This window comes from Falco naumanni, chromosome 1, assembly GCF_017639655.2.
Source record: "Falco naumanni isolate bFalNau1 chromosome 1, bFalNau1.pat, whole genome shotgun sequence".
Lineage (NCBI taxonomy): Eukaryota > Metazoa > Chordata > Aves > Falconiformes > Falconidae > Falco > Falco naumanni.
In genome coordinates, this window is record NC_054054.1 from 3,796,382 (window position 1) to 3,822,438 (window position 26,057).

The 26,057-nt window shown below is 41.2% G+C and overlaps 2 protein-coding genes across 3 annotated transcripts in view; one reads left to right on the forward strand and one right to left on the reverse strand.

Annotated features, from left to right (window-relative positions):
• The window catches only part of DCTD (dCMP deaminase), a 67,249-nt gene extending 47,416 nt beyond the window's left edge, over window positions 1–19,833 (reverse strand). The window contains exons 1-3 of the mRNA XM_040603227.1: window positions 19,745–19,833; window positions 18,374–18,550; window positions 4,639–4,737 (exon numbers count right to left, since the gene is read on the reverse strand). The gene's annotated coding sequence lies outside the window, so the exon portion shown is untranslated. The remainder of the gene's footprint in view (window positions 1–4,638; window positions 4,738–18,373; window positions 18,551–19,744) is intronic.
• The window catches only part of WWC2 (WW and C2 domain containing 2), a 104,986-nt gene continuing 98,297 nt past the window's right edge, over window positions 19,369–26,057 (forward strand). The window contains exon 1 of one of the 2 annotated variants that reach the window (XM_040601361.1): window positions 19,369–19,838. In XM_040601361.1, coding sequence (XP_040457295.1) covers window positions 19,708–19,838 — 131 coding nt within the window. In that variant the 5' untranslated portion in view covers window positions 19,369–19,707. The remainder of the gene's footprint in view (window positions 19,839–26,057) is intronic. The other variant, XM_040601273.1, reaches the window with a different exon arrangement.

Sequence of the window (26,057 nt, forward strand, 5' to 3'; positions counted from 1 at the left end):
TGATGAATACAAATAGGCCAAATACATTTGTGATTAGTTTCTTGGGATCCTGTTCTGGACAATATTCCATTTAATTATATCTTTCACAAAGCTTTTAAGACATCCAGAATATTTTTATAAGTCTTTCTAATAGGTCGGAATAAATATAATAATGTTTTAAATAGGCATATAGTGAATGAAGCTATGAAAATGAAATGAGGGTAGAAGCAGAAATGGAAGCAATCTTACTACTGTACTATAAAAAAAAGACTTCCTGTGAGTTCCTTGCTTTATGTTCTATATGGAGAAGAATTAATATATCAAATGTAGTTACTGGTAGCTAATTTATAACTAAATGGTCATCAGCTATGGTCTATGTGGTGGTCTTGAAAATTTTATTTTATGTTCTCTACTTTTATGAACAATCTGTTTCATCCCCTCAAATAATAATTGACAAAAATTATGTTTCATCTGTGATGTTTGCAATAAAAATAATATGGCTTCAGGCATCAACTGACAACATTATTTTTTGAGCACAGGGGAATCATTCATCTTGAGAGACAATCACCTGCTAAATCAATTATAAAAATATAGGCGCTTTCAGTTAGTTTTAATTGTTCATTATCACAAGAAATTCAAACACTTGGTGTAGCTGCCTAAGGCACCAGCTAAGCAAACCTATGATGAAGTTCCAACAGTCTGCAAGAAAGTAAAGCTAAAATATTTGAGTAAATCTTATCCAGGAACAAATTAATAGAGCACAGGTTGCCATACCCATTATAGCTACACCCAGCCTCTATTAGCCTCCTCCATTTCTTAATTCCACTGAAATTTGAAGCACTGAAATGTACTGGTAGGTCTTATTCATAGCATTTACAGTAACGGTTTTCCATAAAATTGTGTCGCTTTATTCTTGTGGTCCACCTCCTTCTACTAGGAAGAAACAAAACCAAAACCAAAACCAAAACCAAAAAACAAGCCAGAAATGCAAAGGAAGGAAGAAATAGCTGATGCGGGTGGGGCATTACCAAATCTCCGTGAAGTCCATGGGCCATACCTCAGCCTGCTGTACAAGAAATTCTAGTTGCCAGCATTAGTGAAGGAATTATTCCAAGTATTACTGCAAATCACAATATTCCCTTTAGATTATTACTGGCAGAATTTAAAAATATTTACCTTATTTATCAGCTCCTGTATCTTCTCTTCTAAATGTAAGCTGTAATCAATAAATCATCAATACCTCACTTCTTTATTCTGTGGGATCTAAATTATATAGCTTTCCATTGTTTTTACATATATGTGTGTGTGTGTAAATATATATGTAATGCCCATCCTTTCCGAACCCATCAGAAACAAACATTGCTAATCAATAAAGGTGCACCTATTATTTGGGAGCTGTGACTACTTCTATATAATGAGTAATGAATTTAAATAGCAAAGGATAAAATGGCAAAAGTTTTTTATGCAGTCCAGCTTTGCAATGTTACAGCTTTGAAGATGAATGAAACTAGGTCCAATGTTTAGGCAATGATTTTATTTTGTTGTGAACTGTGCTAATTTGTTATGAGAATAGAGAATGCTCAAATTTCAAACTCTGTGTTACTGTAGACAGAGAATAGAATAGAACAGAACAGAATAGAACAGAATAGGTGTATGTTAAAACTCTCCTAATTTTGGCAGTGGTTTTAAAAGGATAGAATTGTGGGATGCATTACTACCAAAAATTATCTTCCCCTTCCTGATTTTGTAAGCTTTTAAGTGGTTAATAAGGAATGGCAAAACTTAATAAAAACAGTCTTTGTTTTTCAGTATTGTTTTTCAGTGAAATGCTTCCTTCAGGGAAAGTGAGATGGTTAATGAAGCAACAGCAAATGCTGAAGGTACAGCTTGGCATGCTTTCCATAGTGGAAGCCATGTGGAGCTTGTAGCAGGCCTTAGGCTGGCTTTTTGAGTATAGCTATACTTAACCCGCAGACTTGAACGGAAGTTCAGTTTACTTAGGAATTTAACTAACTTTATTTCAAACCACAGGGAAAAAAAAATATCTTTAAACCTTCTTACTATTACTCCCAAATTTATTTTAAAAGTGTCTTTTGATAAGAAAAACTAACCCATTAATCTGAATGACAATTATTACCGCACTTAAAACTAAACCACTTAAAGTCTGGGAGTTCTTATGCAAAAGTTTAAAACTATTATACTTCAAATTAAATTTGAAGGTATTGAATATTGAGTTGCCTTTTTTTTTCCTCCCATCGTTTTTAATTACTCGTACATTTGCATGAAAATAGGATCTTTATTTCTTGAAAGCTCATCTGCTCCTGCTGCTTATTCTTCATTGAAGATGTCACATGCAAAGGGTTAGATCTTCAGGTGAGGTAGAAGCAAGAGCAGATGTGCTTAGAAGAAAGAAAGTTTTTTATGCAAATACTATTTTAAATAAAACAAAAGAGGGTAAAAAGTGAAAATACATGCTTTGAAAGCAAAATTCCAGAATCTGTTCCAGGAGATACAGATGTCCCTCCAAACAAAAGTAATTTTGAACTTTAAAACTGAATATATAACATGGAAATATAATATAAAACCCTGAAGATTAATTAGATCACTGTTTACTCAAAAAAGCCCCCTAATTTGATACTCATACCCTTACTGTACGATAAGGAAACACAGGACCCTGGCAGCAGTCAGGTTCATGTAAGCCCTCAGAATAAGACTTCTGCTGTAAAAAAGTTTCTTTTTTTTTGATGGTCCTTTCTGAAAGAAATGGCTGATTTCTGTCTGAAGAGAGGCATTTGTATCATAAAAATCAACCAGTCACATGCTTATGCCTTAGTGTGAAGAAACCATGAGCAGTCAATACTGCATGAACATAAACAATGAACTACCTATGGGTTGCTCCGTGTGCAAATCCAGTTGAAAGACAGTGGTGCAACACTTTGAGGGAGTTTGCACCACCACGGGTCTGTGCTTTCAAAGAGAACTGAAGTTATTTAACATCATATTTAATAGACAACCCCTGCTTCCATTTCTTGACAATGTAGCTTGATTCCAGCTACCAACAAAAAATTGAGTACATGAAAATAGTAACGATAGCCTGGGCTGTATTAGAAGTATGAGAAAAGCCACCAAAGACTCACACACTAAAATAAAACTGTTCTGCTTTAAAAGACCTATTGTGCTTTACCAAATTTTACTGAAGATTAACTGTTCTTCAGATAGCTCTGCCCAGTTAAGTAACAAATGTGGCAGTTATGTCTGACAATCATTGCAACTGCCTGCAGCCTATCTGAGAAGCACCCTGAAGTTCATCACACTGCAAGCACCAGACTGATGATGACAGTAAATGAGTTGTTATTCATCAGGTATTCCCAAACTGTACAAACCCATTTCTTTGTAAAATGTTTGCTGGGTAAATCACATTTTGGAACTACAAAATGGCACCAATGATCTCCATGGTCAGATCCCCAGTCCATGTAGGGTAAATTAGAGGCAGTGCTGCCTCTCTGCTGAAAGGGGGGAGGGGGAAGGGGAAGGGGAAGGGGGACCGCTCTATCAAAGCATCAGAAGTGCTATTTGACCTCATTTCTTCTGGTACAGAAAATGCCACAGAAGCAGAGGCAAAGCCCAGAGAGTTTTTTACCTGCAGCCAGGAAAAACTGACAGTGCACTCAGATACTCAGATTCAAATCTGCAATACAAATGAATTGCTACTAATAAAAACAAAGCACAGAGCCCCTTTTACATTGTTTTATCCTGTTTAAAAGACAAACATTTGCATGCTGCAAGCCTCAAATGGATAAAAGCTACCATGAGAACTTATAAGCCATCTGCTAGCTTCCTAATGAAGCCAGTAACTATTATTGTTTACAGTTGAACACCGGGGGTCATGTGTATTTGCTGTAATGAAAGAATCAATGCATCACTGCAGATGCTAAAAGAGAACTTTTTTTTTTCCAGACGGCTAATTATAAATACAATAAAATAGCAAATTAAAAAAAAAAAAAATCTGTTCATCTCCATAGAGAAATAGTGCTTGGCACACCAAATACAAAATGCAGCACTGTTCTCTTTTCTACTAGTCTCCACTTGACAGACTCAGCTTACAGAAACAGAATCACAAAAAGTTACTCTTCAATACTTAACAAATAGCTGATCACCAAGGAATGCTTAGCTCCTAATTCTCTAATCTTTACAAATCTCCTACATTATTTAATTGTATTGTTTATCTGAATGTGATGATGAAGTACGCATTAACAGATATCTCTCCATTGCTCTTTCACTCTGTTTCTCTTGCTAGAAGAAGACACCAAGATGTATGAACACTTGCTTCAGTTGAGCTACTAAAAATGTCCCGAAGTTTCTTAGATCTTTTTAAATGTTGAAAAGAAACAGCAGTGATACAATTAATATCTAGCTTACTATTTCATCAAACAAAAATACACTTACAAAATACACAAAACTTACACAATAATGTTAATTCCCAACATTTAGTAAAAACAAAGCATGATAAATAATTGGGCCTTTGTACGTGATGGAATTCTTAAATTCAGTGAAAACAAGTTATTAATTTTGAAATCTTGTTAATGGCCTCTATTGGCTGTAAAAAAAGTATCTTAATTTCAGGAGATTTCCTAAAGCCTGTGAGTCAAGAAAACTTACTTGCTTTGCTCAGTCGAAACACTGCAAATGATTCCTCATTGTCCTCTGATATCAGCGCCATGGGTGCAGCCTTTTCGCAGCTCATTTCACTCATTTCACCTGCAGCATAAGCAGAGGTAATTATCTATCATATGGCTAAAATGCAGTATAACATTGTAGCTAGATGGGTTGCAGTAGACAGGAAAGCTATATTATTGTAGGCAACAAAACAGTAAACCCATAGGAAGGAATGGGAACAATGTTCCTCTTTTACAATAATAAATACTTGTAGCAGGTTGTACTCAAGGCAGAAATAAAGCAGGCTGTCAGCAGGAGAATACTGCTTTTTAAAAAAATAATTTTGTCTTTGTATCATGGCGATGGCCAGGGAGAGATAGCACCAGGTAGGCCAGGTGGGCAGAGTTCATTAGTGAGGCCAGCGAGCCCAGAGGAGCATCCCTGGGAGACACCTGTTAAGTCTAACACTTGGCTCCCCTGCCACACCTGCCGCACATGTCCCTGAGGTATGCACATACCACGAGTGAGTAAAGAGAAGATGGAGGGACCTGCTCAGCATCCAAAGCTTTGCTTTGCTTGGGCAGACCTGGCTGGACCCCTCCAGAAGAAATCAGTGAAAGAGCAGAGTGACTGGAGTACAGAAGAGGATGAGGAGAATAGTTGTCCTGGTTTTGCCTGGGATAGAGTTAATTTTCTCCTTAGTAGCTGGTACAGTGCTGTGCTTTGGATTTAGGATGAGAATAATGTTGATAATGTTTTAGTTGCTGCTGAGCAGTGCTTACACAGAGTCAAGGACTTTTCAGCTTCTCACCCCACCAGCGAGAGGGCTGTGGGGGCACAAGAAGCTGGGAGGAGACACAGCCAGGACAGCTGGCCCCAACTGGCCAAAGGGCTACCCCATACCATATGGCATCATGCTCAGTACATAACCTAGGGGGAAAGCTGGCTGGGGGCCACTGCTCAGGAACTGGCCGGGTATTGGTCAGTGAGTGGTGAGTGATTGCATTGTGCATCACCTCTTTTGTGTATCCCAATTCTATCGTTGTCCTTGTCATCCTCGTTGTTATTATTTTCCCTTCCTTTTCTGTTGCATTGAACTGTTTTTATCTCAACTCATGAATTTTACTTCCCCGCCTCGCCTCCGATTCTCTCCCTGATCTCACCTGGCGAGGAGCTGAGCAAATGGCTTGTGTGGTGTTCAGCTGCCTGCCAGGTTAAACCACAACAATAATTTAGTTAGTACTCGGACAACGTTGTCATCTTTCTGGACTTAGGTGAATAACTTCATTTATATGTCTTAATTCTCTGTTGCATAAAATGTCTGAGATAATACTTTCTTTCGTAAACCATAGGCAAAGGTGTATGAATATACCTGTTTCCCCAAATTACAGGGGAGTTGCAAGAATTAATTAGTTAATGTTTGCAAAGTGCTTTGAAGGCAGCAGCTAATCTATAAATGCTAATTACTAAATCAAAGGTTTATCTGACTTCATTACTAAACCACTAATAAAATAAGTTACATAGCTGTTGCAGGTTGGAAAAGGCATTTTTACTGTCTAAAAGATATAAAGGTTTTAATTAGCAAATGTTTTGAAAGCGCTTTGCTGAGGAAAAAAATGCGAACTGTTAATAAAGGTTTTCCCTAATGACAATGGCAACAAAATATGAACTTCTGGATGCTACTGTAACTTCTGCATATATTACCTACAGTTTTGTCCCATGACAACAATATTTTTATCTGAAGCACTATTTTTGTATTATTGATGAAAAAAATTGTGGTTATGTTTGTCAAATAAGTGTTCAGATGCAGAAAGAGATTAAAGGTATCATTCTTAGCAAGAAACAGCAAAACCTAAATTATTCTCAGATTATACATATATACACATACCATTATTTTTTGCTACTTAACCTAAAGTTGTATTTTGCTAAGCTTCCAAGCTTCTCCTAATTTACAACATTCAGCCCTCCCAAACGCTCTACTGTACCTGTGCATATGTGACTTGTTATCTACATGTTAACTTAAAATCTAAGCATGCAGAAGATTTTCATCTTTTACGCATAGGCAGTTAGAAAGACTGAATTCTTAAAGTGCCTCAAGCCTTCTGAAACACCGTGGATCTTTAAGCTCACATAGTTTCATCCTGCCAGGAGAAACCCTTTGTTCACCTCTTTGTGACACTTGTTTCCCCTCTGGATTTAATAATATAAACCTGGGTATAATAATATGAACATGTTGATTTATTAATATAATAGTGTATTAACATAACTGGTTTTGATTCATCCCTTTCCTACATACATTTTACACAGAGACTCACTTTCAGAGCCTTCCAGAGTCATATTATTATTATTTCAAAATTATCAGATGGTTATCAGTATTTCTCAAGTGCCTAAGCTAGTGGTTTGAAAGTAGACCTGGATATGCTTAACGCCAGCTGTAATGTCTGCCTACGGCTGTAGGAAACATGAAACCTTGAGCAATAAGAAAAGTTCTATTGATCTGCTTTGCTGAGAGGGGAGAGACATCCCAGCATCCTCTCTACTTAAAACTGTGCTGGTGTCGGGAGGATGAGGATGGCATCAGCCAGGTCCACTCAGTGAAGCAATGCAGCATGGCTGCTGAGGCAGAAGCTGCCCTTTTCCACAGTCCAGGACACAAAATATCTCATACTGTCCCTAGTGTTCCCAGCAGGAAGGAGGGGTCCAGGTGTTGCTCCTACAGAAACCAAAGGGGTCTGCTGCTTTCCAATGTCACAATCCAGTGGCTCCAAAAGGTCCCTCTCAAACACCCCTGGGGCAGACAGCAGTATGTGTTCATCAATTTGAGCCACAAATAGCAGAAGACGATATGCTACAGCAAGGGGTTATGTCCATTTCGGTGCTGTTACTATAGCTCTTTCAAGCAGGTGGGGAAGAGTTAGAGCAGCAGCAGAAGTGACAAACTTTTATCAGTGCATCAATTACCAAGCTGTCCCCAAAGGACAGATGACTGAGATTTTTTGGAAAGGGGGCAGGGTTCAGGGCTGGGGACAGAAAGGGCCATCTAGGAATAGATGGGAAATTAGAAGTGTTCAAGAGACTTGTTAATATGTCAAAGGGGACCTTAGCAGAAGAAACTCAAGATTACTGGATTTCTCTAAGCCCAGGGGGGGTTGAGTGTATTTTCCTGGGTTGCAAAATTACCTTATAAACCCGTAATTACTATATCTTTACAAAACAATTCCAGACTAACTAATAAATAGATAGTCCAAATTATTTTGCAGCTAGTATAAAATTACACATTGTGAAATAAGGTACCAATGACATAAACCAAGAGCAGTAGTGCTGAAGCAAGGTCTTGAATAATATTTTTGTTGTTGTTATAACTATTAGCCATCACTTTTTTAAAATTATAGGAAATTGTGTAGCCTTTCTGGATAAAATGTATAGATTTTAAGAGTAATGGATGGCATTAAGATTATACTAAAAATTATGAAAAAAGAAAAATTATCCCTTTTTATTTTTAATGCTACATTAATTAAATCCAAATGGACTCTGGTAAAATAAAGGTATACACAAACCTTTGTTTGGAGAACCTTAAAATGTGTATCAACTTCCACAGAAAAATGTTGATGGCATCAGAACTCAAACAGACAGGTCTACATTCAATCCTGTATTTTGACTTTGTGTACTTTAGCTTTTCACAATCTGGTATCACCAAAGGTATTGGTCCATTCACAGATGGCAACAACAGAATTAGAAATAATGCAGAAAAAAAGCAGACATGCTCAAGTAATATTTCTGTCTTGTAGTTGGGGAAAAGGCACATTAAGTATTAATAAATTATGCTGATAGAACTTCCTGCTCTGAGAGTAAATTGTGAAAAAACAGGTGTGATGGAACTGGGTCCGGCATTAGAGCTTGGCAATGAGATGGCCAAAAGTGGGTTTCAATAGGAAAAATATAAAGTCAGGTATCCGGGAAACAACTACACAGCTTATCTTTTGAGGACAGTGGTCTTAGTTATGGGAATCTCTGTCACAGAAGAAGAGTTTAGGTCACAGTAGCACTCCTTGGACACAAGTCCCAGTGAGGGGCTGTGGCAGACAGCGTTAATCCAATCTGTAGCCAAAAAGTGTGGAAACTATAGCAGAAGTGTATAGTTGCCACATATCCCTATATTTGGCATTAGTGTGACTGTTGCTGGGGAATTAGTTCTGTTTCTGGTATTTCAAACTGAAGAAAGATCTCCTTTAATTGGAGTGGATACAGAGAAGACAAATTAAAATGATTAAAGGAAAGTGAGCTTTATAGTGGAAAACTTACCAATGAGGAGATTAAGATGTGATTTGATCAAATTATGTACATTTGCAAAATAGAAATAGTAATTTCCACTTGTGCAAGATGAGATTTAAACACATCTAATTAAATACAAGAGCGAAGAATTCTGACATGGAAATGTTTACTTCTTTCCTGTATATATGCTTAATTGGGGGATGTATAGAGCACTAAAATTAAAAATCCAGTATTTGAAAAGGATGCAAAAATCACCTGCTTGACTTGCTTCAAATAAAAATAAAACAATTACTAACATTCAGCTCTTTGGGTTTCCTGAAATCATTTAAAGGCAACTCTAAAAATTATTTTTTCTATTTGCTTTGTTATTCCATTATCCTTGCTTACTTCAGCAATGTAGTTTTCTTTCTACCCGCTCTGCGTTTGCTTTCATGAAAGTCTGCTGCTATGACCTGTCCCAGAACAATTTGCTTATACAGGTAGACAGATTAAAAATATGAAAAAGCCTAGCTACACATTGAGACAATCTCACATCTCAAAAATCATGTGTAACAATCCATGTAGATTGTATCCCACTGCTGGTCAGGAAAAGCAAGGCTTTGCAGAGGTTAAGAAGCCCCGTCATACCCTGGAATTGACAGTTTGCCCTGTACCCAGCTATGTGGCAGATCAAATAGGGTATCATGTTAAGGATTTAAATCATTGCACTAACAGGATTTGGTGCTGCAGAAGTATCAACTGTCAGGTAAAGCAGCAGAGAAAACAAAGTTTTGACATGCTCATTACGAGTTGTCTTTCATCCATCACTGTTTGGCTTTGGGGTTTTTTACTATTAGTTTTCTGCAGGTCCTTCGGTTCAGTATTTGACGTTGTTTCAAAAAATATGACATGACAAGACATCATAATTATTCTGTCATGTTGATTTGCTACATTTGAACATAAGAATCCTCTGTAAATAAAGTGAAGGGATATGAAAAAGAATTTTAGCTCTGCGGTCTGGCTTAAGGCCTTTGATTTTATTTTGATTTAGAAATATCATGGTTCACTGCAAGCTCACCAGAGTGAGTTTAATGGATTAGAATACGTTATTAAAATGAGATTGCTGGAGAAGTGTATTCCACATTTGTGGAATTCTGGAATTATTCCATATTTCATACACTTCCCAGAGAGGGGAGTTTAAACAAAATGACTGGTGAATGGCCTCTGCTGCATTAAAAGGCAGTGTACGCTACTTTTTCTTTCTTGCCTTACAGGATAAGGGGCAGGAGTAGCACTACAGGTTCACTACAGCAAACAAGTTTTCTCTGGTTTTAGCTTTTACTCATTTATGATGATACATCAGAAAAGATCTCTTAATATATATATACAGAAAAGTATTACTCTTTCATGTGGTGTTATGTACATAAAATGTGCATACATCTGCTTTTGAGAATTTTTTTGCTTTTTGAGATTTTATTCTGAAACATTATTTCCTTCAAGGGTTTACTTGATTCAGGAAAATCTCTTTTCATAAACAACTCCCTAACTTCCTCTCACCTGTCTCAGTGCATTTCTTTGCCTCCTGTTACCAAAACAAAAGAAAAGCTTGTGTTAACTTGCTCGTGATCTGCAAAAACCACCTAAAACTTAAAAAATACATTATTTAATCGGCCAGATCTTTGCTTTCTCTTAACAGCATTGCGGTGCCTGCGATTACTGATGTTACATGTAACTTCAGGTCGGCTCTTTCCCTGTAACTAGTGTAGAAGGCACACCTATTCCAGGGGTTACAACCAATTCCAGGGGTGACAAGGGCTCTCAACCTCCAGTTGCTGCTTCTTCCACCTCTCACCGAATGGAGCTGCTGGTGTGGCTATTGGTGCTGTTCAGCAGCACGTTCACCTCCGCCCAGAGCCCTTCCCGAGCAGAATCCAGGGGTCAGCACTCCTGTTCTGGCTTTGACCCTATTTTTCCTGTCTCACAAGAGTGGGGTGGTTTGAGTGGCGACCCCAGCCACTGACTCTAACGGCAGATGTCACTGTCGGCAGCGTGGTCCTTTGCTGGCTGATCACGGCAACGGGTACGAAGACAACTACAGCCACTAAGTGTGTTCAGGGAGTGGGTATGTGGGATGCTCCGAAGGGAGCAGGGTGGTTGATACAGGTACGACAGCAGACATTGGGGAGCGCAGCACGGAGACACACCAGCTGCATGGAGTAAGCCAGGTCTGTTAGTGTTAGCTCTGCTGCGGCCCCAGCCCTGGCAGATCAGACCTGACCGCTGCAGAGCGACAGGAGCATCTGAGAGAGGAGGTGTAAGAAAGGAGGTGGGAAGGGGAAGGCAAGGAAAAGAGCTGGAGCCAACATGTGCCACAGAAAAAGGTGACACTACCCTTCCTGCCCCCACCCCCATCAGCAACGTATCAAAAAATTACCGTGAATCTTTGTTTAACTATATGGGGTGAAAGTAGATGGAAACTGTAGGTCAACCAACCCTTGTTCCGCTACATTTTGAAGATACACTCCACTTTATTTCCTTGGTTTGAAAGGCCTAATTCTGCAATCTGAAAGCAAGCCCAACTTAATTGTTTCTGAGTTCCTGGAGTGGAAAGCAGGCTGCTGCATAAGGGTATCATACTTCTTTCACGTTTGTTATGTTCTGAAAAAAAGGTATCGATGGTTAAGTAATCAGAGTTTCTGGGCCACTGTTTGAAAACACCATTTTTCTTCTTCGTATAAAAGAACATTTTTATTTATTTCTATTGCTGAAGGTGGCATATCGAGTTGTACAAACATGTATTAATGCTTCCGTAGAGGAACCAAGGTGTTTTGTGAGTGACGATATCCACAATACCGCTGAAGGCTGCAGAGACTGCAGTCCTGAGGAGGTTTATCTCTTGTTCTGATTGTCTAGTGAGGCTAAAGGGAAAGCAGCACTGATGCTAAACACCTGGCTGCTCGCTTACAGGAGCACCTCTGGCCTAGAGTTCAAGAAGCCAGTTTGCAGCGTAGTAGTTTCTTTGTTTTGGTCTGTTTGAATTACGCGGCACACTTTCGTGCTCTTTAAAGATGCGGATAAATGGGCAAAAGTGAATCTCACAAAGTTTAACAAAGAGAAACACAATATCCTGCACCTGGGGAGGAATAACTTCATGCACCAGTACGTGCTCCATGCCAACTGGCTGGAAAACAGCTTTGCAGAAAAAGACCTGGGGATCCTGGTGGACAAAAAGCTGACCATGAGCCCGCAAAGTGTCCTTGCAGCAAGGCAGCCAGCAGCAGCCTGCATTAGCAGTATTGCCAAGGTGATCCTTGGTGACCTGAGGTCATCAAGGGAGGTGACCCTCTACTCAGCACTGGTGAGGCCACACGTGGCATGCTGGGTCCAGTTTGGGGCTTCTCCATACATGAGACATGGACGTGACATACTGGAGATAGCCCAACTAAAGACCACAGGGATGATTAAGGGACTGGAGCACCTCACACACGGGGGAAGGCTGAGAGAGCTGGGACTGTTCAGCCTGGAGAAGGGAAGGCTCAGGGGGATCTCATCAGTGTTAGATAAATACCTGAAGGGAGGGTACAAAGAAGATGGAGGGAGCCAGGCTCTTTTCAGTAGTGTACAGTGACAGGCCCAAAATGAAACAAGGAGGCTCCCTCTGAACATCAGGAAACAATTTTTTCCTGTGAGGGTGACCAAGCACTGGAGCAGGTTGTGAATCTCCATCCTTGGAGATGTTAAAAAAATGTCTGGACATGGTCCTGGGCAGCCATCAGTAGGTGGCCCTGCTTAACCAGGGGGGCTGAACAAGATGACCTCCAGAGGTCCCTTCCAACCTCAACCATCCTGTGATTCTGTGATTCCTTTGGTACAAGCACCAACTGTATATCCTTTGCCTTTACATTCACACCTTTACAGAACAGCTGATTTTCAGCGACAGCTCTGACATACCATAGTCCAAGGATTATGTTTTAATACTTAAATTCTGCAGACTTTGCCTAGCTTTGTATTATTTTCTTTTAATTATTCTTCAGTGTATTTTTTTATGCTGTTGGAGGTTGTTTGTTGGTGTAGTTCATTTTTGAAAATACAAATACAGCTAACTAAAATTTATGCTTTTGTTATGTCTCTCCACCATGAAATTCAAAGGAGAGAGCTGTTGAAATATTGTCATGTGTCTTGTAAGTGGACACAAGTATTTCATACCGTATGTTTGACCATATGGAATTGATAACTTTTATACACATTTTACCTGAAAATGAGATACTCAATAAAAGGAATTTTTGTATGAATTATAATCTTTCCTTGTGATAACAAAACTTACCTCAAGTATTTCTGAGACCGCATATTGAAATAATAAAAATATCACAATGCAGTTCAACAGATTCAGCTCAGGAGCTGAAAGCATCCTGTTTCCTAATCCCTATACTATTTCATTTAGGTATTTTTTACTCCATCAAATCACTTAACACTTTGTTTTGTTTTTTTTTTTTATATGTCCACTGCAAAGGGGACATAATAATTTCATGCTGTGTTCTTCCATTTTTTTTTCAGTCCTCCAGAAAGTGCAAATGTTGGGATTCTGGGGTTTGGATAACTACACTAGAATTAAAATTGCTATGGGATGATTCATACAATTCAGCAACATCTCTAGCAGTGCAGAAGTGCTAAATCTTGGTATTGATGCATCAGTTCCATTTTTCTATAAAGTTGCACAGATTTAGATTTTATTTTTGCAGTGTGGTTTTTAGCCTTAGTTAGCAATAAGATGGAATTGAGGTTCCTTTGTTGCTGGCCAGGATAGACATCAAAGTACTTTGCATTCATGCAAAGAAACTGTACTTTTTTGAGGGGTAAGAAGAAGTGATGAGTTGGTAAAAGAGAAAAGCAGCATTTTTTTCATATTATAGTCTGGCAGGTTTGTACTTGTTCTGTGTTTTAAATAAGATGTTTAATTTCTTAGAAGAAAGATTCCCTTAGCCAGAGGAACCAGGAGCTAAAGGTTCCATATCACAGCATTATTTTTTTTTGTAATGCAGGTGTTAAATACTCAGTCAATTAGTCCAGCCTACTTCATTTACTGCACTGACTTTCTGAAAGCACATGGGTGATACACAGAAGAAACATACTTCAGGATGTCATTGCTAAAACATTCCTTTTTGTATTTCATCCACATCTGTTGCCCTCCTTAGATACAACATCGCAGACATATATTAAGTGCTTTCTTCTGGCTGCAATGGGAGTACTCACTCCTTGCACCAGTAGAGATGGACTGTTAAAGGCATTAGCTCTGTAAACCTGTGCACTTATATACTACTTGGAGTATCTTAAATAGTTAAGGAAATTAATCGCTGCTCTCCACCAAAGGAGCCCTTACTGAGAAACTCCTCCATTCTTCCCTTCCTGCCGATGAGCAGAGACCCTCTATTGCTGGCCTGCTTCTGCCGTATGCGCAGCCAAAACAGAAGTCCTGGCTTTTGGGAACCTTCTTGGCTGACCAGGTGTGCTTTTGCAGTTCTCCAAAGCCATTAGACAGCAGTGACTAGACACCGCAGTTCCATAGATATGATGAAATGTACACAAATTTAACTTTTCTACAAGTATCAGAGATCCTTTAAAAAAATACAGCGAGACTGTTTCTATGGGAGATGTAATACCAAGACAACGTACCAAGACTGCATCAAGAAATTCTGTGGGAATACGCCTCAGAGGCTAACTTGGACTCATCAGTCCTAGGGGTTTTTGAAACAACCAAAATTCTCCATCTTCTTCTTTCTTTGTCCCCAGAAATATCAGCAGTATGAATAAGAGTTAACAGAACTGAATGCCAAGTTAGTTTAATGAGTGGTTTGGGATGAGTTTGAGAAGATTTTACCATGAAAATGTTACACACATTTCCATAGTTATCTTTGAGGCAAAGCTCTTACCCCATCACTTCTAGTCTGATTAAAAGTTTAGGGTAGGGTAGAACAACAATCAGTTTAAATTGTTCTGTGAACTTATTTTCAGATTTATAGGGTTAGAATTACATCTGCAAGGACTCAAAATGCGCAACTACTCATTACTGTCTCCTAGATGAACCTGAAGGCAAATACAAGGCCAAAATTCTGGAAAAAAGCTAGCATATAGTCATTTGAAGCAGAACCTGGTATGGTCGTTTTCACTGACACTCTGGGAAGTCTTTGTAGGACATTCTTTTTTTTAGCAGCAAGCTGTCCAATTGAATGTAAGTGCAAAGAGCAGGCTCTGGAGTAATGAAAAAAGCTGAATGAGCATAAACATTATCTGGCTCCATTGCTTCTGCAGACTTTCATCGTAAATGCAACCAGAAACAGTATTATTCGAAGGTCTTTTACTCTCAGATGTATACGTGCATCAGAAGCTGACAACAGTAAAAGTAGCACTCCTCGTTTCGTCCCTCATGCATGTACGCTGTTTTTCTTCACAGGACTTTGTAATGTAAACCCTTTTTAAAACTAAAAATCTCACGGCATAAAGGAGTCCTATTTTTTGGTGGTGCTTTTTTTTAAAAAAATATTGATGTCAGATAAAATTCACTGTTGTTGAATATATATTTTATATATAATAGTATTTTTGAGAGTTCTACAGTAGCTGTATATGAGGGAAGTCAGACTTGTTTTGTGTACTGTGGCTTAAGTGTCTAAAAAAACCCCAACATAACCAATACATACTTTCTACCATTTTTGTCAGATGTTTTGAGAAATTAATTCTGTCACCATACTCCATAATTCATTCTGCACTCAAATTCTGTTTGAAAGCAGTGGAGACAGAACTGTAGACTTTCAGGGAGACAGCTGCGGCTCTTGATTCAGAGCCATTTGTGGGTAGTACAAGTTAGAGCTGTAACAGCTGTAAATTTCTTCTGGGACATCACTCTAGTGGATCATTAAGTTAAGGGAGTCTCTTGTTATGGAAGGACAGGGTACAAACGTGCCGGTTTTGATCACAGTCAGTCCCAGGAACAGATTTACTGTGAAAGAAGCAGCAAGCAAAGAGTATCAGGAGATTAACTACATGAGTACTGACTAGAATAGGGTATGCTTCTTGTTATGTAACAGGGCACAACCACCTGCCGGCACAGACCCCCTTTCCGGATTCAACCACTTCTGCACTCGGGTTCTGAATTTTCACACTTTGACGTTTTTTCCCCTTCTAGCTGACAACAGCAAGCAGAAAGGACACAAAATAGCTACACCTCTAATTCCCTTTAACTCAGTCCTTTAACTATGTGCTACTTATAACACTAACTTCTCCAGGCTGGTTAAACATGCATATGCAAAGCAAAAGAGAGGAACAATTAACTCCTTTTCATCAAGCATATCGTGTTATTTATCACACTTACTGATAAATACTTAAGTCATGACATAGCTACATTGTTCCGTGCTTTTGGACAACTCCTTCATATGCACCCTTCTGTGTTTTGAATAAAGCATGCTTACATCTTCTGAACTATGCTGTCTTATGCAATTAAGCCAAACAATCTGTGGTATGCTGTCAGCTGACAATGTCAGCACAACGTGCTAGGCAGGTTATCGGTTGAGATGTAGGAGGTATACTTGAAAAAAACTACTTTTCGTTAGAATTTAAAGCATATTTTAGGCTAGAAAGAATCCTTACGAACACCTGTTTTGCCTTCCTGTATAAAACATACCAAAAAATATTAAAGCATAGCAGAAGAAACTATTTTCTACCAATCCAAACTGCAAAAAAGCAAAAAACAAGAGGGTAATTGGATTCTGTTTTATACAACAATAGCAGTCCTTCAAAAAGCTAAATGTTCTTACTGGTAATATTAAAGGTCTGGCATTTATTTACGCAAATATTACCTACTTTTTGTCAGTCTGACTTCAGATATTGTAATTTCTAAGTAGTCATAAACTGTAGGCTCTAACTATAAATACAGACACAATGAGGTACTCAAACAATGGAAAACGGAGGGAGGAAGGGGAGAGCATAACACAATGCAGCAGCATAAGCACGTCTGTATATGCACACCCAAACATATACACACAAATTAGACAATGATGCAACGACCTCAGTAAATTAATTTCCAAAAATTAAGAACTGCAATTTCCATTTGTTTGTGCAACTGAAAACATTGATGTTTTCAGATGAGAAGTTTTACCGCAGTAAAGACAGTTATAAATCAGATGCACATCCACATGGATCAAAGATGTGGTTCTGACTGCCTTGGTGGTGACACAGAATAGGAATTAGGTATTACCTCAAGTGCCATAATTAATTTCAGGGGAAGTACTGACATAGCGAGATTCCAGTTTTGTCTTATTACAGATTTTCTAATCTCATGCTTTCTTTTGTGTGGATTATTTAGAGAGCAGGAGTATAGGACTGCTGCTGTATAACAGGTCTGCTTTGTCAGTGCGAAGAAGACTGTATTCTTATAAAAGCTCCTTGTTAATGCCAAAGGTAAGTAACTGGCAGCTAGTTTAAGAAAGAAAAGTATATCCTCTATAGCTTTTTATCAACTTACATAACAAAATGTCTTACTGATAACACAAACTGAACTTTAAAAGGGAAAAGGAAATCCAGTTTATCCTGTCCTACAACTGCCACATGTACTTTCTCCCTGTAAGATGTCACCTATCAACAAGTTTATAAAATTGAGTAGACTATTTAAAGGGAAACAAATGTAAATTCATAGTAAAAGGGCTTCTTTATGCTGATGGAAGACAAGATGGGACTTTATAAACCAATCAGCTCATTGAAACTTAATATTCTCAATGAAAACAAACGAGTGTCACTTTAATAGGCAATGATCCTGTTGCTTTCCCCAAGTGAATGAACTCTCACAGATATCCTGAAGTTAGGACAGCTCAGTTCTTCTCCACTCTTAACTACCAAGGCCTTACTTACTCCATGTATGCAGTTTCTGCACATCACCTTAATACAACAGATATGAAAATAAGTGGAATGACTAAAATAATAAAAGGTCTTAGCTCTTCCAGACTGGCAGTTAGCTAAATTAAAATCATATCTTGCTGGTACTTTTTTCTACTCAGAAGCAGATGCAACAGCGGGACCTGGATACCTGTAAATTAGTTACTGCAATACCTGTCAGATAAGTGGCCTCTGAAGTGGAATCCAAGAACTTGTTATACACTGAACAAGTCCAGTACTTAATAAGTGTAAATTGTCTCAGAAAACTAATTCATAGAGTTGAACGCTAAAGATCGCCATTATGGAATAGACAAACAGATTTTTTAAAAAATAGTAATAAAAGGACAGTTCTAGGTCTCAGATTTCCTCTCCCAGGAAAATTTTGTTACTTCAAACCAGTAGCTTTAAGTGAAATGAAATTAAACATTCTAGGAAACGGGAACTAAAACTCGGGTTACCTAGGAGTCCTAGCCACTAAAGAGTCATATTCCCCCATAGGTGCTCTACTTCTGGTGCCAAACCTTGGGAATCAGATACACATGCAAATTAACAGAGCTCATTAAGTTACCTGCTATCAGCTGAGCCATGGTAACCAGCCCGGAGTACTCTTCTCCTGTGGCAAGCTAAGATAAACGCACAAGTAATTCACACCTGGTTTCTATACTTGATGGGACTGAGCTGCCTGCTTTGTAGGCCAGAACAGTTTAGGGCGCCAGTGGTGTATGCCTCTTCTCCACTGGTGCTTCTGGTAAAAAAGAAAAAAAAAGGGAAAACAAAAAGACGGCAAGTTTAGGTACTTCTAGGGTTAAAGAAGGGTTCCCTTTTTAATTTAAATTTTGAACTCAGGTATTTTAAATGTTAAGATCCATTTAGGAACCCTTGGGCCTCCCTGGAGTTTCGGCAGAGTTCAGCAGGGCGCGAAGCCAGGCCGGGGACACCGGCGCGGGCGGGGGAGGGAGCTCGGCCCCACCGCCAGGCCGCCCGGGGCAGGACCGCCTGTGCCCGGGGCCCGTGCCCCAGGCCCCCGAGCATCCCCCACCTGACGCGGGGCCGGCAGCAAGCTGGCGGACAAAGGGACGCTGGGCCGGGCAACCGGCAGCCCTAACGCCGGGACGCCGCTTCACTCGCCCCGCCGCGCCGTAGCCCCTTCGCGCCGCTCTCCCCCGGCGGCGGGCGGTGGTGGCGGCTGATGGCGGGGGGGTTGCTCCCGTGCCCTCCCACCTACCCAGAAGGGCTGCGGGGACGTGTCCGGAGTGCTTAAGCGCCCGGGAGCTGAAGGCGCGGGGGCACGGGCGGCAGGAGGTCGCCCTCCCCCTCAGGTGGTTGTCCCGCACCCCCGGCGCCGGGCAGGCCCCTGCGCGCCAGCGGGCAGAGCTCGATCGGAGGCGGGAGGGACCCCCTCGCCGCCTGTCCCCCCTCCCGTACCCCCCGCCCTCCGGCCTGCCCGACGCGCTCCGCCGCGGGACGTTTTGTGGCCCGGGTCCGCGATCCGGGCCTGCCCAGCCCGGCGGGCGGGGGGGGGGCAGCGCCGGCAGGGTTAACCCTGAGGAATGCGGCGGGAGGAATGTGCATGCAGATGAGATGGATGCTAATCTCATGCTAATGAGCGGCGGCCGCGGCCGCCTGGGGCTTAGCCGGGCTCCCCGCGCCCAGACGGCAGCTGGGCTCCGCCGGCAACCCTGACCCGGGCTGCCGCGGCACGGGCGAGGCGGCAGCCCAGGCATGGTGGACTGAGACCCGGCCGCGGAGCAGGGCTTTCCCGGGCTTCCGCCAGCGGCCCGCTGCGTGCCCCCCAGCCCCCGCTGCCGGCCCCTTCCCCGTCCCCCCGGCTGCGGTGGGGGCTTTTCCCGCTTCCCGTCTTTCTTTCAGTCCCTATGGAGCAGCTACCCCCGCCGCCCGACCATGCCTAGGAAAGCGGGGAATGGGCAGCTCCCCTTACCCGATGGCTGGGAGGAGGCGTGGGATTACGACGGCAAAGTCTTCTACATCGACCACAACACCAAGCAGACCAGCTGGATCGACCCCCGGGACAGGTGGGTGGCGAGGCCCGGGGTGGGGGGGTGGGCTGGGAGCGGCGCTGCCGGGCCCCTCACCGCTGAGGCAATCGCGGGGCGGGGGGGGGGGAGAGTTGCACCGGAGGGTCCCCCGCTCGGGACGGGGGAAGCAGGAGTAGCCCCTGTTCGCAGCCGGGCACGCCGTGCCCTCCTGCCCGTCGGCAGGGGTGCAGCCTGTGTTTAAGCTCGTTGCGTGAGTTGATTCGGGGCGGGGGGGGGGAGGTGGTGTGGCGTGTGTGGAGCCTGTAGCGCTCTTCCCGGAGGCGACGGGGGTCGCTGGCGTCTGGGGAGTTCCCGGCAGGTACAGAAGTTTGCGAGTCCCTCCTAAACCAGAGGTGCTGGCTCCCGGCCACCCTCTTCCCGGGGCGCCGCGGAGAGGGGCCGCCTCCCTCCCGGCTGGCGGAGCATCGCGGACGCCTGTCCCTCCCGGCCCGGCCCCCCCCCCCGGTCCCGGGAGCGCCTGCCCCGCGGCCCGCCCGGCCGGAGCGCTCGGCGCTGCCGGGGAGAGGAGCTGGGGCTGCGGGAGGCCTCGTGTGCTCGCTAGGCCGCGGCAAGCCCGGATCCTCCCAGCGCCCCGCCGGCCGCAGCGCGGGGTGCTCGCTGCCCCGGCCGGCTCTGAGCGCTGCAAACGGGCGAAACCGCCTCGGAAGGTCCGCAGCGGGTGCGGTAACCGGCTGGAAGGCGGCTCGCACGGAGTCACCGGGGCCGCTCGCTCAGCTCGGCCGGGTTCTGGCGCTCTGCGTGGGCTGCAGTGCCTGTCTCTGGTAGTGGGTGATAGCCGCCCGTGAGACCTCTTGTAAAACGTGTGTTTTGTCCGAAGTGGTCCTGAAAAGTAACTGAAAAACCAAAACTTTGCGTGTATTGTGAAATACAACGTTGCTGTTGAAAACGGTGCAGTCTACTTAGTGAAAACTTTTAAAAGCCATTATAAATTTATGGAACAAGCTGCAGTAAATTATAAATGAAGGCCTTGGTTTATGTTTCCCTGGTGAAATGAGGAAAGGTAGCCGTGACAAAGCTTGCAGGCTGTAGGTTGCGTGGGGAGGGTTTTGACAAGCATCATGTGCTGTTAGGCCTACTCCTGCCCCTCTTGCTGTAACAGCAAATCCCAGTAGTGGCAAACTTAATACTTACGTTCCTTTGTGCTTCAAAACATGTGAAATACCTTGTAAATATTAGTGAGGTGGTAAGGTGTACAGGACAGCATTGTTTACTGCACCTGGCCTTCTTAGCTGGTTATTTTTTTTTTTACTGCAGACAGTAAAACCTTCTGGGTTTACTCTCTATAGAAATATTGGGTTTACTCTCTCTAGAAATATTGGGTTTAAAGTTTTATTTAGTTTTAGATTTCTAATTTGTGTTTGTAAAGCCGAAGACAAGATGGTATGATTGAGGGAAAGCCAAATATGACATTGAAGTGTATGTGTTACAATACCACCTTGTGAGTATACTAATTTAAAAATTTTTTTACACATTCTGTAATCCTGAAAAGGTCAAGAGTATTCATGCTCGGTGGTAAACATTTGAGTCTTCACTCTCACTAACAGAGTAGACAGCGGAGTAACACTTGTGTGTTTGTCATCCTATAGGCATAGGGTAAATATTGTTTCATTGGTAGCTTAATTACCAATGAGAAGTCATTGAAATGAATTCTGCTGAAAGAGAAATCAAGCCCTGAGACTTGATAATCTGTAATGAGAGCTAAGGAAGTAAAGACCTTTTTTTTTTTTTTTTTTTTTTTTTTTTTAAAGAAAGAGTGGTGTTTTTAATAATTGTTGACCTGTGTCAGTCATGCAAAGCAAACAAAGAGGGATTTTGCCCTAGGTGCTTGGGAGGATCCATGCTTTAGTGTGCGTGGCTCAACTGTGAAGTTGAATTGCTTGCACAGAAGAGACTGACAAGCCCATTTAATGTGCAGCTTACAGTATTTGTATCTACGGTCTGTATTTGTATTGCTGACCTGGTTTGGAAAAGTGAAGGTGAAATGCTTGAAAGTCCTGTGACGACTTTCCTCTAGATTCCATTATGTCTTCCAAGTATTTAGACAATATATGTTTGGAAACCATACAGGACATAATTAGGGCTTGCTGTCAGAAAAATTGAGAAGTGATCTTCCAAGTTTGTCAGTATGTCAAAATCTGGATTCATGCTGTTTCTAAAACTTATCTTAAATTGTCAAAATGAAGATAATGGATTCTACAGAAAGACTGAAAACATTTTCCCTTCTTTATTGATACTTTAGGACTATTCCCCCCCCCCCCCCCCCCCCCCCAGCTATTTTCTCTGATGGAGGTCATAAAGCTTTCAAAATGTACTTGTGGAATATTATAGTACATGGGTTCCTGAAACTTTTCATTGGCAAAGCAAGTGTAGAATGGGTAAGTTTTTATAGACAATATTCCTTCTGCTGTTGTTAGACTGCATTCCCTGGATGATTACATAGAAAAGTCACGCTCAGTATTTTAAAATCATTTGTATCCTCTTTGAATTAGAAGATAAAAATACTGAAGACTAGTGCTGTGAGACATCAGCCATATGTCTGTTGGTTGCCAGGTGTATTTGAGTACAATTAGGAACCTCTTTGTTACTGGTTTGAAATATTCATGTCTAGAAGTAAACTGACAGTTGAAAATGCCATATTTTGAAGCTTCTTGGAAGATGCTGGGGGAGTTGCCCCTTTTTTTTTTTTTTTTTGTAAACATGGTGATGCTTTCTCTCGTGCTTTTCTAGACTGTTCTGATAGTATGTGTATTTGTTACTGCTTATGTGGTGCAGGCCTGTTAATATAATGATAGCCTTGTGTACAGCTGTGAAAGAAACCTCCCATCAACTTCAAGCTTGGGGCTCAGTTTTCAGTGTTGCCCACTTCATTTATCTGAGTAATCCCATTGACATTAGAGAATCTCACACTTGTAAGGGCAAGAGTGACTTGGCTTGTTGTGTTTTAGGAGTGTTGTGGAAGCTCAGAGGTTTTTGATGTTTTGCAATATTCAACAGTGATTTTTCTCTCTGAATACTGTGTTGATTTGTTTTGAAGACTGGTGGCCCAAAAGAGAGAGCACTTTAGTAAGATATAACATGTGAGAAACATAAAGGCAAGAATGTGGGAACTGTAGTAACGTTTTCACTCACTAAATATATAGATGTTATTTGTTTATAACTCCTCCAAGCTACAGCAAACTGAGAACTCGCTCATCTTGACAGTTCTGAAACTGGTTCATTGTAAGAAGGGAAATTGCTCAAAATATCAATTGTATCCTGCTACTTTTTGACAAAGTTACAAAAAAGACAACTGGACTGAAGAGGATGAGCCAGATGCAAAGGTGAGAAAGGGTTAGAAGAATTGATGCTTTTCTTCTTTCTTTTCTTTTCAAGTTCCAGGGATACTGAGTTACAGTAAGGTGTTGGTGTGGGGTTTGTGGTGGGGGTTTTTTGTTGTTTTTTTTGTTGTTGTTGGGTTTTTTTTCCTGATAGACAATTAAAGGGGGCTTGGACTGGACACAGAAATTTGAAAAGGATTTTTTTTTCTTTTTTCCATTGTTCAACATGTTTTAAGTAGGCCTCATGTTTGTTATATCCCTTAGTGGAACCAAGAGTAGAGCATCAAGGAGGAGCAGAATAGGAGACAGGAATCTCAGTACTCTGAATTCTTAAGCAGTTGGATGGTGTTTGGTTTTCTCACCAGGAATGCAGGGCTTCATGTATCTTGGTTTCTTCATAGTAAATTGGCCGCTGACTCAAAATGTGTGTGTGTGTATATATATATACACACATAATTTTTTCTTCATAGCTTGCCTTAAATGAGTCCTACATGACAAATTCTGAAGCTACAAGTGATCCTTATTTAAATGTTTCTCTGCACTCCTGTCAGAGCTGTAAGGAGTGAGCTGCTTATGTCCAATGGTCAAAACTGTCCATTCTTTCTGCCCACTTTTAACTTCTCTTTCCACTGAGGAGAAAAATCTGTTTACAATATTTGTACATTTGAAATGGTTTTTAGTATACTTTTGCTAGAATGTTTCTGGAGTTTTTGCTAACTTTGTAACCAAAAAAGTGCTTGAGAAGCATCAGATGTGCAGAAACCAGAGAACTTTGAGTTAAGAGACTATGAAAGAGTTTCCTTCTTGGTGATGTGGAGAAGGAATGCAGTTTCCATTGCTGCTTTCATCTTTTGGGGAGGTGAAAACACTACGGTTTTTCTCATGGAATTCTGTAATCAGATGCAGTCAGAATCCAAATGCAAGATTTGTCTGAATTAGAACATTTATTAGGTTGCAGCAATTAAATGTTGTGTGTTAATTTCCCTTAGAAAAAGAAGGGCACTTTGCTCCTTAGTTTTTCATTCTTGTCCTTTGAACAGCAGAGGCTGTGAGGAGGAATGATGCTGAGGCTGAAGTTACTTGAGCAGGGGGACTTCCATCCTGTCTCTTTTCTGGGCACTATCATAGCTCAGGGGTGCATGGTCGGTGGCTTCCAGTCACAGTGGAGACTCGGAGAAATAGGAGGCCTACAAATTACTGTGCTGGTAAAAGTTAAAGGTAGCAAATAAGAGGCAAGCAGAAAATGAAGCAACGTGATGGGAGGCATCATCAGAGGTTGGAAAATATGTTTGGTTCAACTCTTTTTTGCATAGTAGTAAGCTCTGTTGTGACAGATGAGTAGAATTAACTTTTACTGTTTGAAGTGTCTGGTGTCTGAGGCAAGTACAGTCTTGTGTGAAATGGGTAATTGCAGGACTTCAGCTAAAATAGGAGAAAATTCTGAAATATTAAAACTTTTGCGTGGGTGGAAGGGAACAAAGTTTAGGCAACAAGTAGGAGTATGATTCCTCTGTCCTTTGAAGAATAATGATGTTAAATTGGAGTGTTAGTCATTACGTTTTGAAAGGGATGGATCTTAATTCTGTTTTAAAGTGCAAATCTCAACCTTGCTGATTTAAGGTACAGCTAGAGCAACTATCTGATAGATCCTTTCTTTTGGCTGCTGTTTGCTAGGAATGAATTTAATGGTAAACCATCACTGAAGGGTTCCCTTTCGTATACCCCTTCCATTTTCCCTTGCATCTCCCTTGTTTGCTAGTAGCTGAGGAGGGAACAGTGTTTTCTGTGACATGGAGCTGTTAAATGATTGCCTCAATGTACCTTATGAAATTCTAACCTTGATAAGAAATAATCACCTGCCTATTTTGTAAAATCAGTAGAGGATCATTTGATGACACTCCAAGGTGTACAACTTGCAATAATCCTGTAGTGAGATAGGACGACAGGTTTTCCCCCCCCCCCCCAAGTATCTTTTTCTGCCTCGTTTCATCGTGTGGTATAATTTACTGGGTTTTGTCCTAATTCCACATAATTTGTTCCTGTCTCCTAGTCTGCTCAGGAATGTGCATATTCCCTTTGAAACTGTCTGGTATCTCGTTCTGGTTTCAGTGACAGGTTGGGAACTGCTTTTATTTAATTGATGTATATTCATTCAAAATAAAACCCGTGATGCAAGTACTGAACTTGCAATGAGAGACTAGCTGTGTCTGAACTTCTGACACCTTCATTTGTTTATCCAGTGTAAAGCAGAATTCTAATATTACAGTGCTAATATAGCTGTGATAGCATCAGACTGTGTTAAAATACATAGTGATTGTATATGTGGGGTTTTTTAAACCAGTCTGTCATTTGCTTGGGGCTATGTGTTGTTGATTTTAGCATTAGTGAAAATGGCTACAGTAACTCTGAGATAACACTTTTATTCTTTATTTTTGTGGGAGTAATAGGGCTGCACTGTATCTTTCATCTCAGAGCATGTGAAGTTAACAAGCCAGGAAATGCTATGGAGTATTTGCTTATGTGTGCAAAGTATGTACCACTGGGTAAAGCCAAGGACTGTGACCTGGTATGTTAAAGTGGGGCAAGTGGTCTAGACTGTGGTTTTATCCAGACCTATGTCTGTAGTACATGCCTACCAGAGCTCTTTCGATTAAAACTTATCTTGACTTACAAGATGGTATTACTGTAGTTGTCATCCACAATGTTAGCCTTAATGAGAATTTATGCAGATGAAGGAGAATAGACCTTTTCTCAAATGAACGGAGCCGAGCTGTTTGCTAGAGATGTTGTCCTACTACAATATGGTTGAGTCAAGGAATACTTCAGAACTGTCTTAACATTTCCAGAGGAGGGGAACTGGCTTTACTTTGAAGTAATG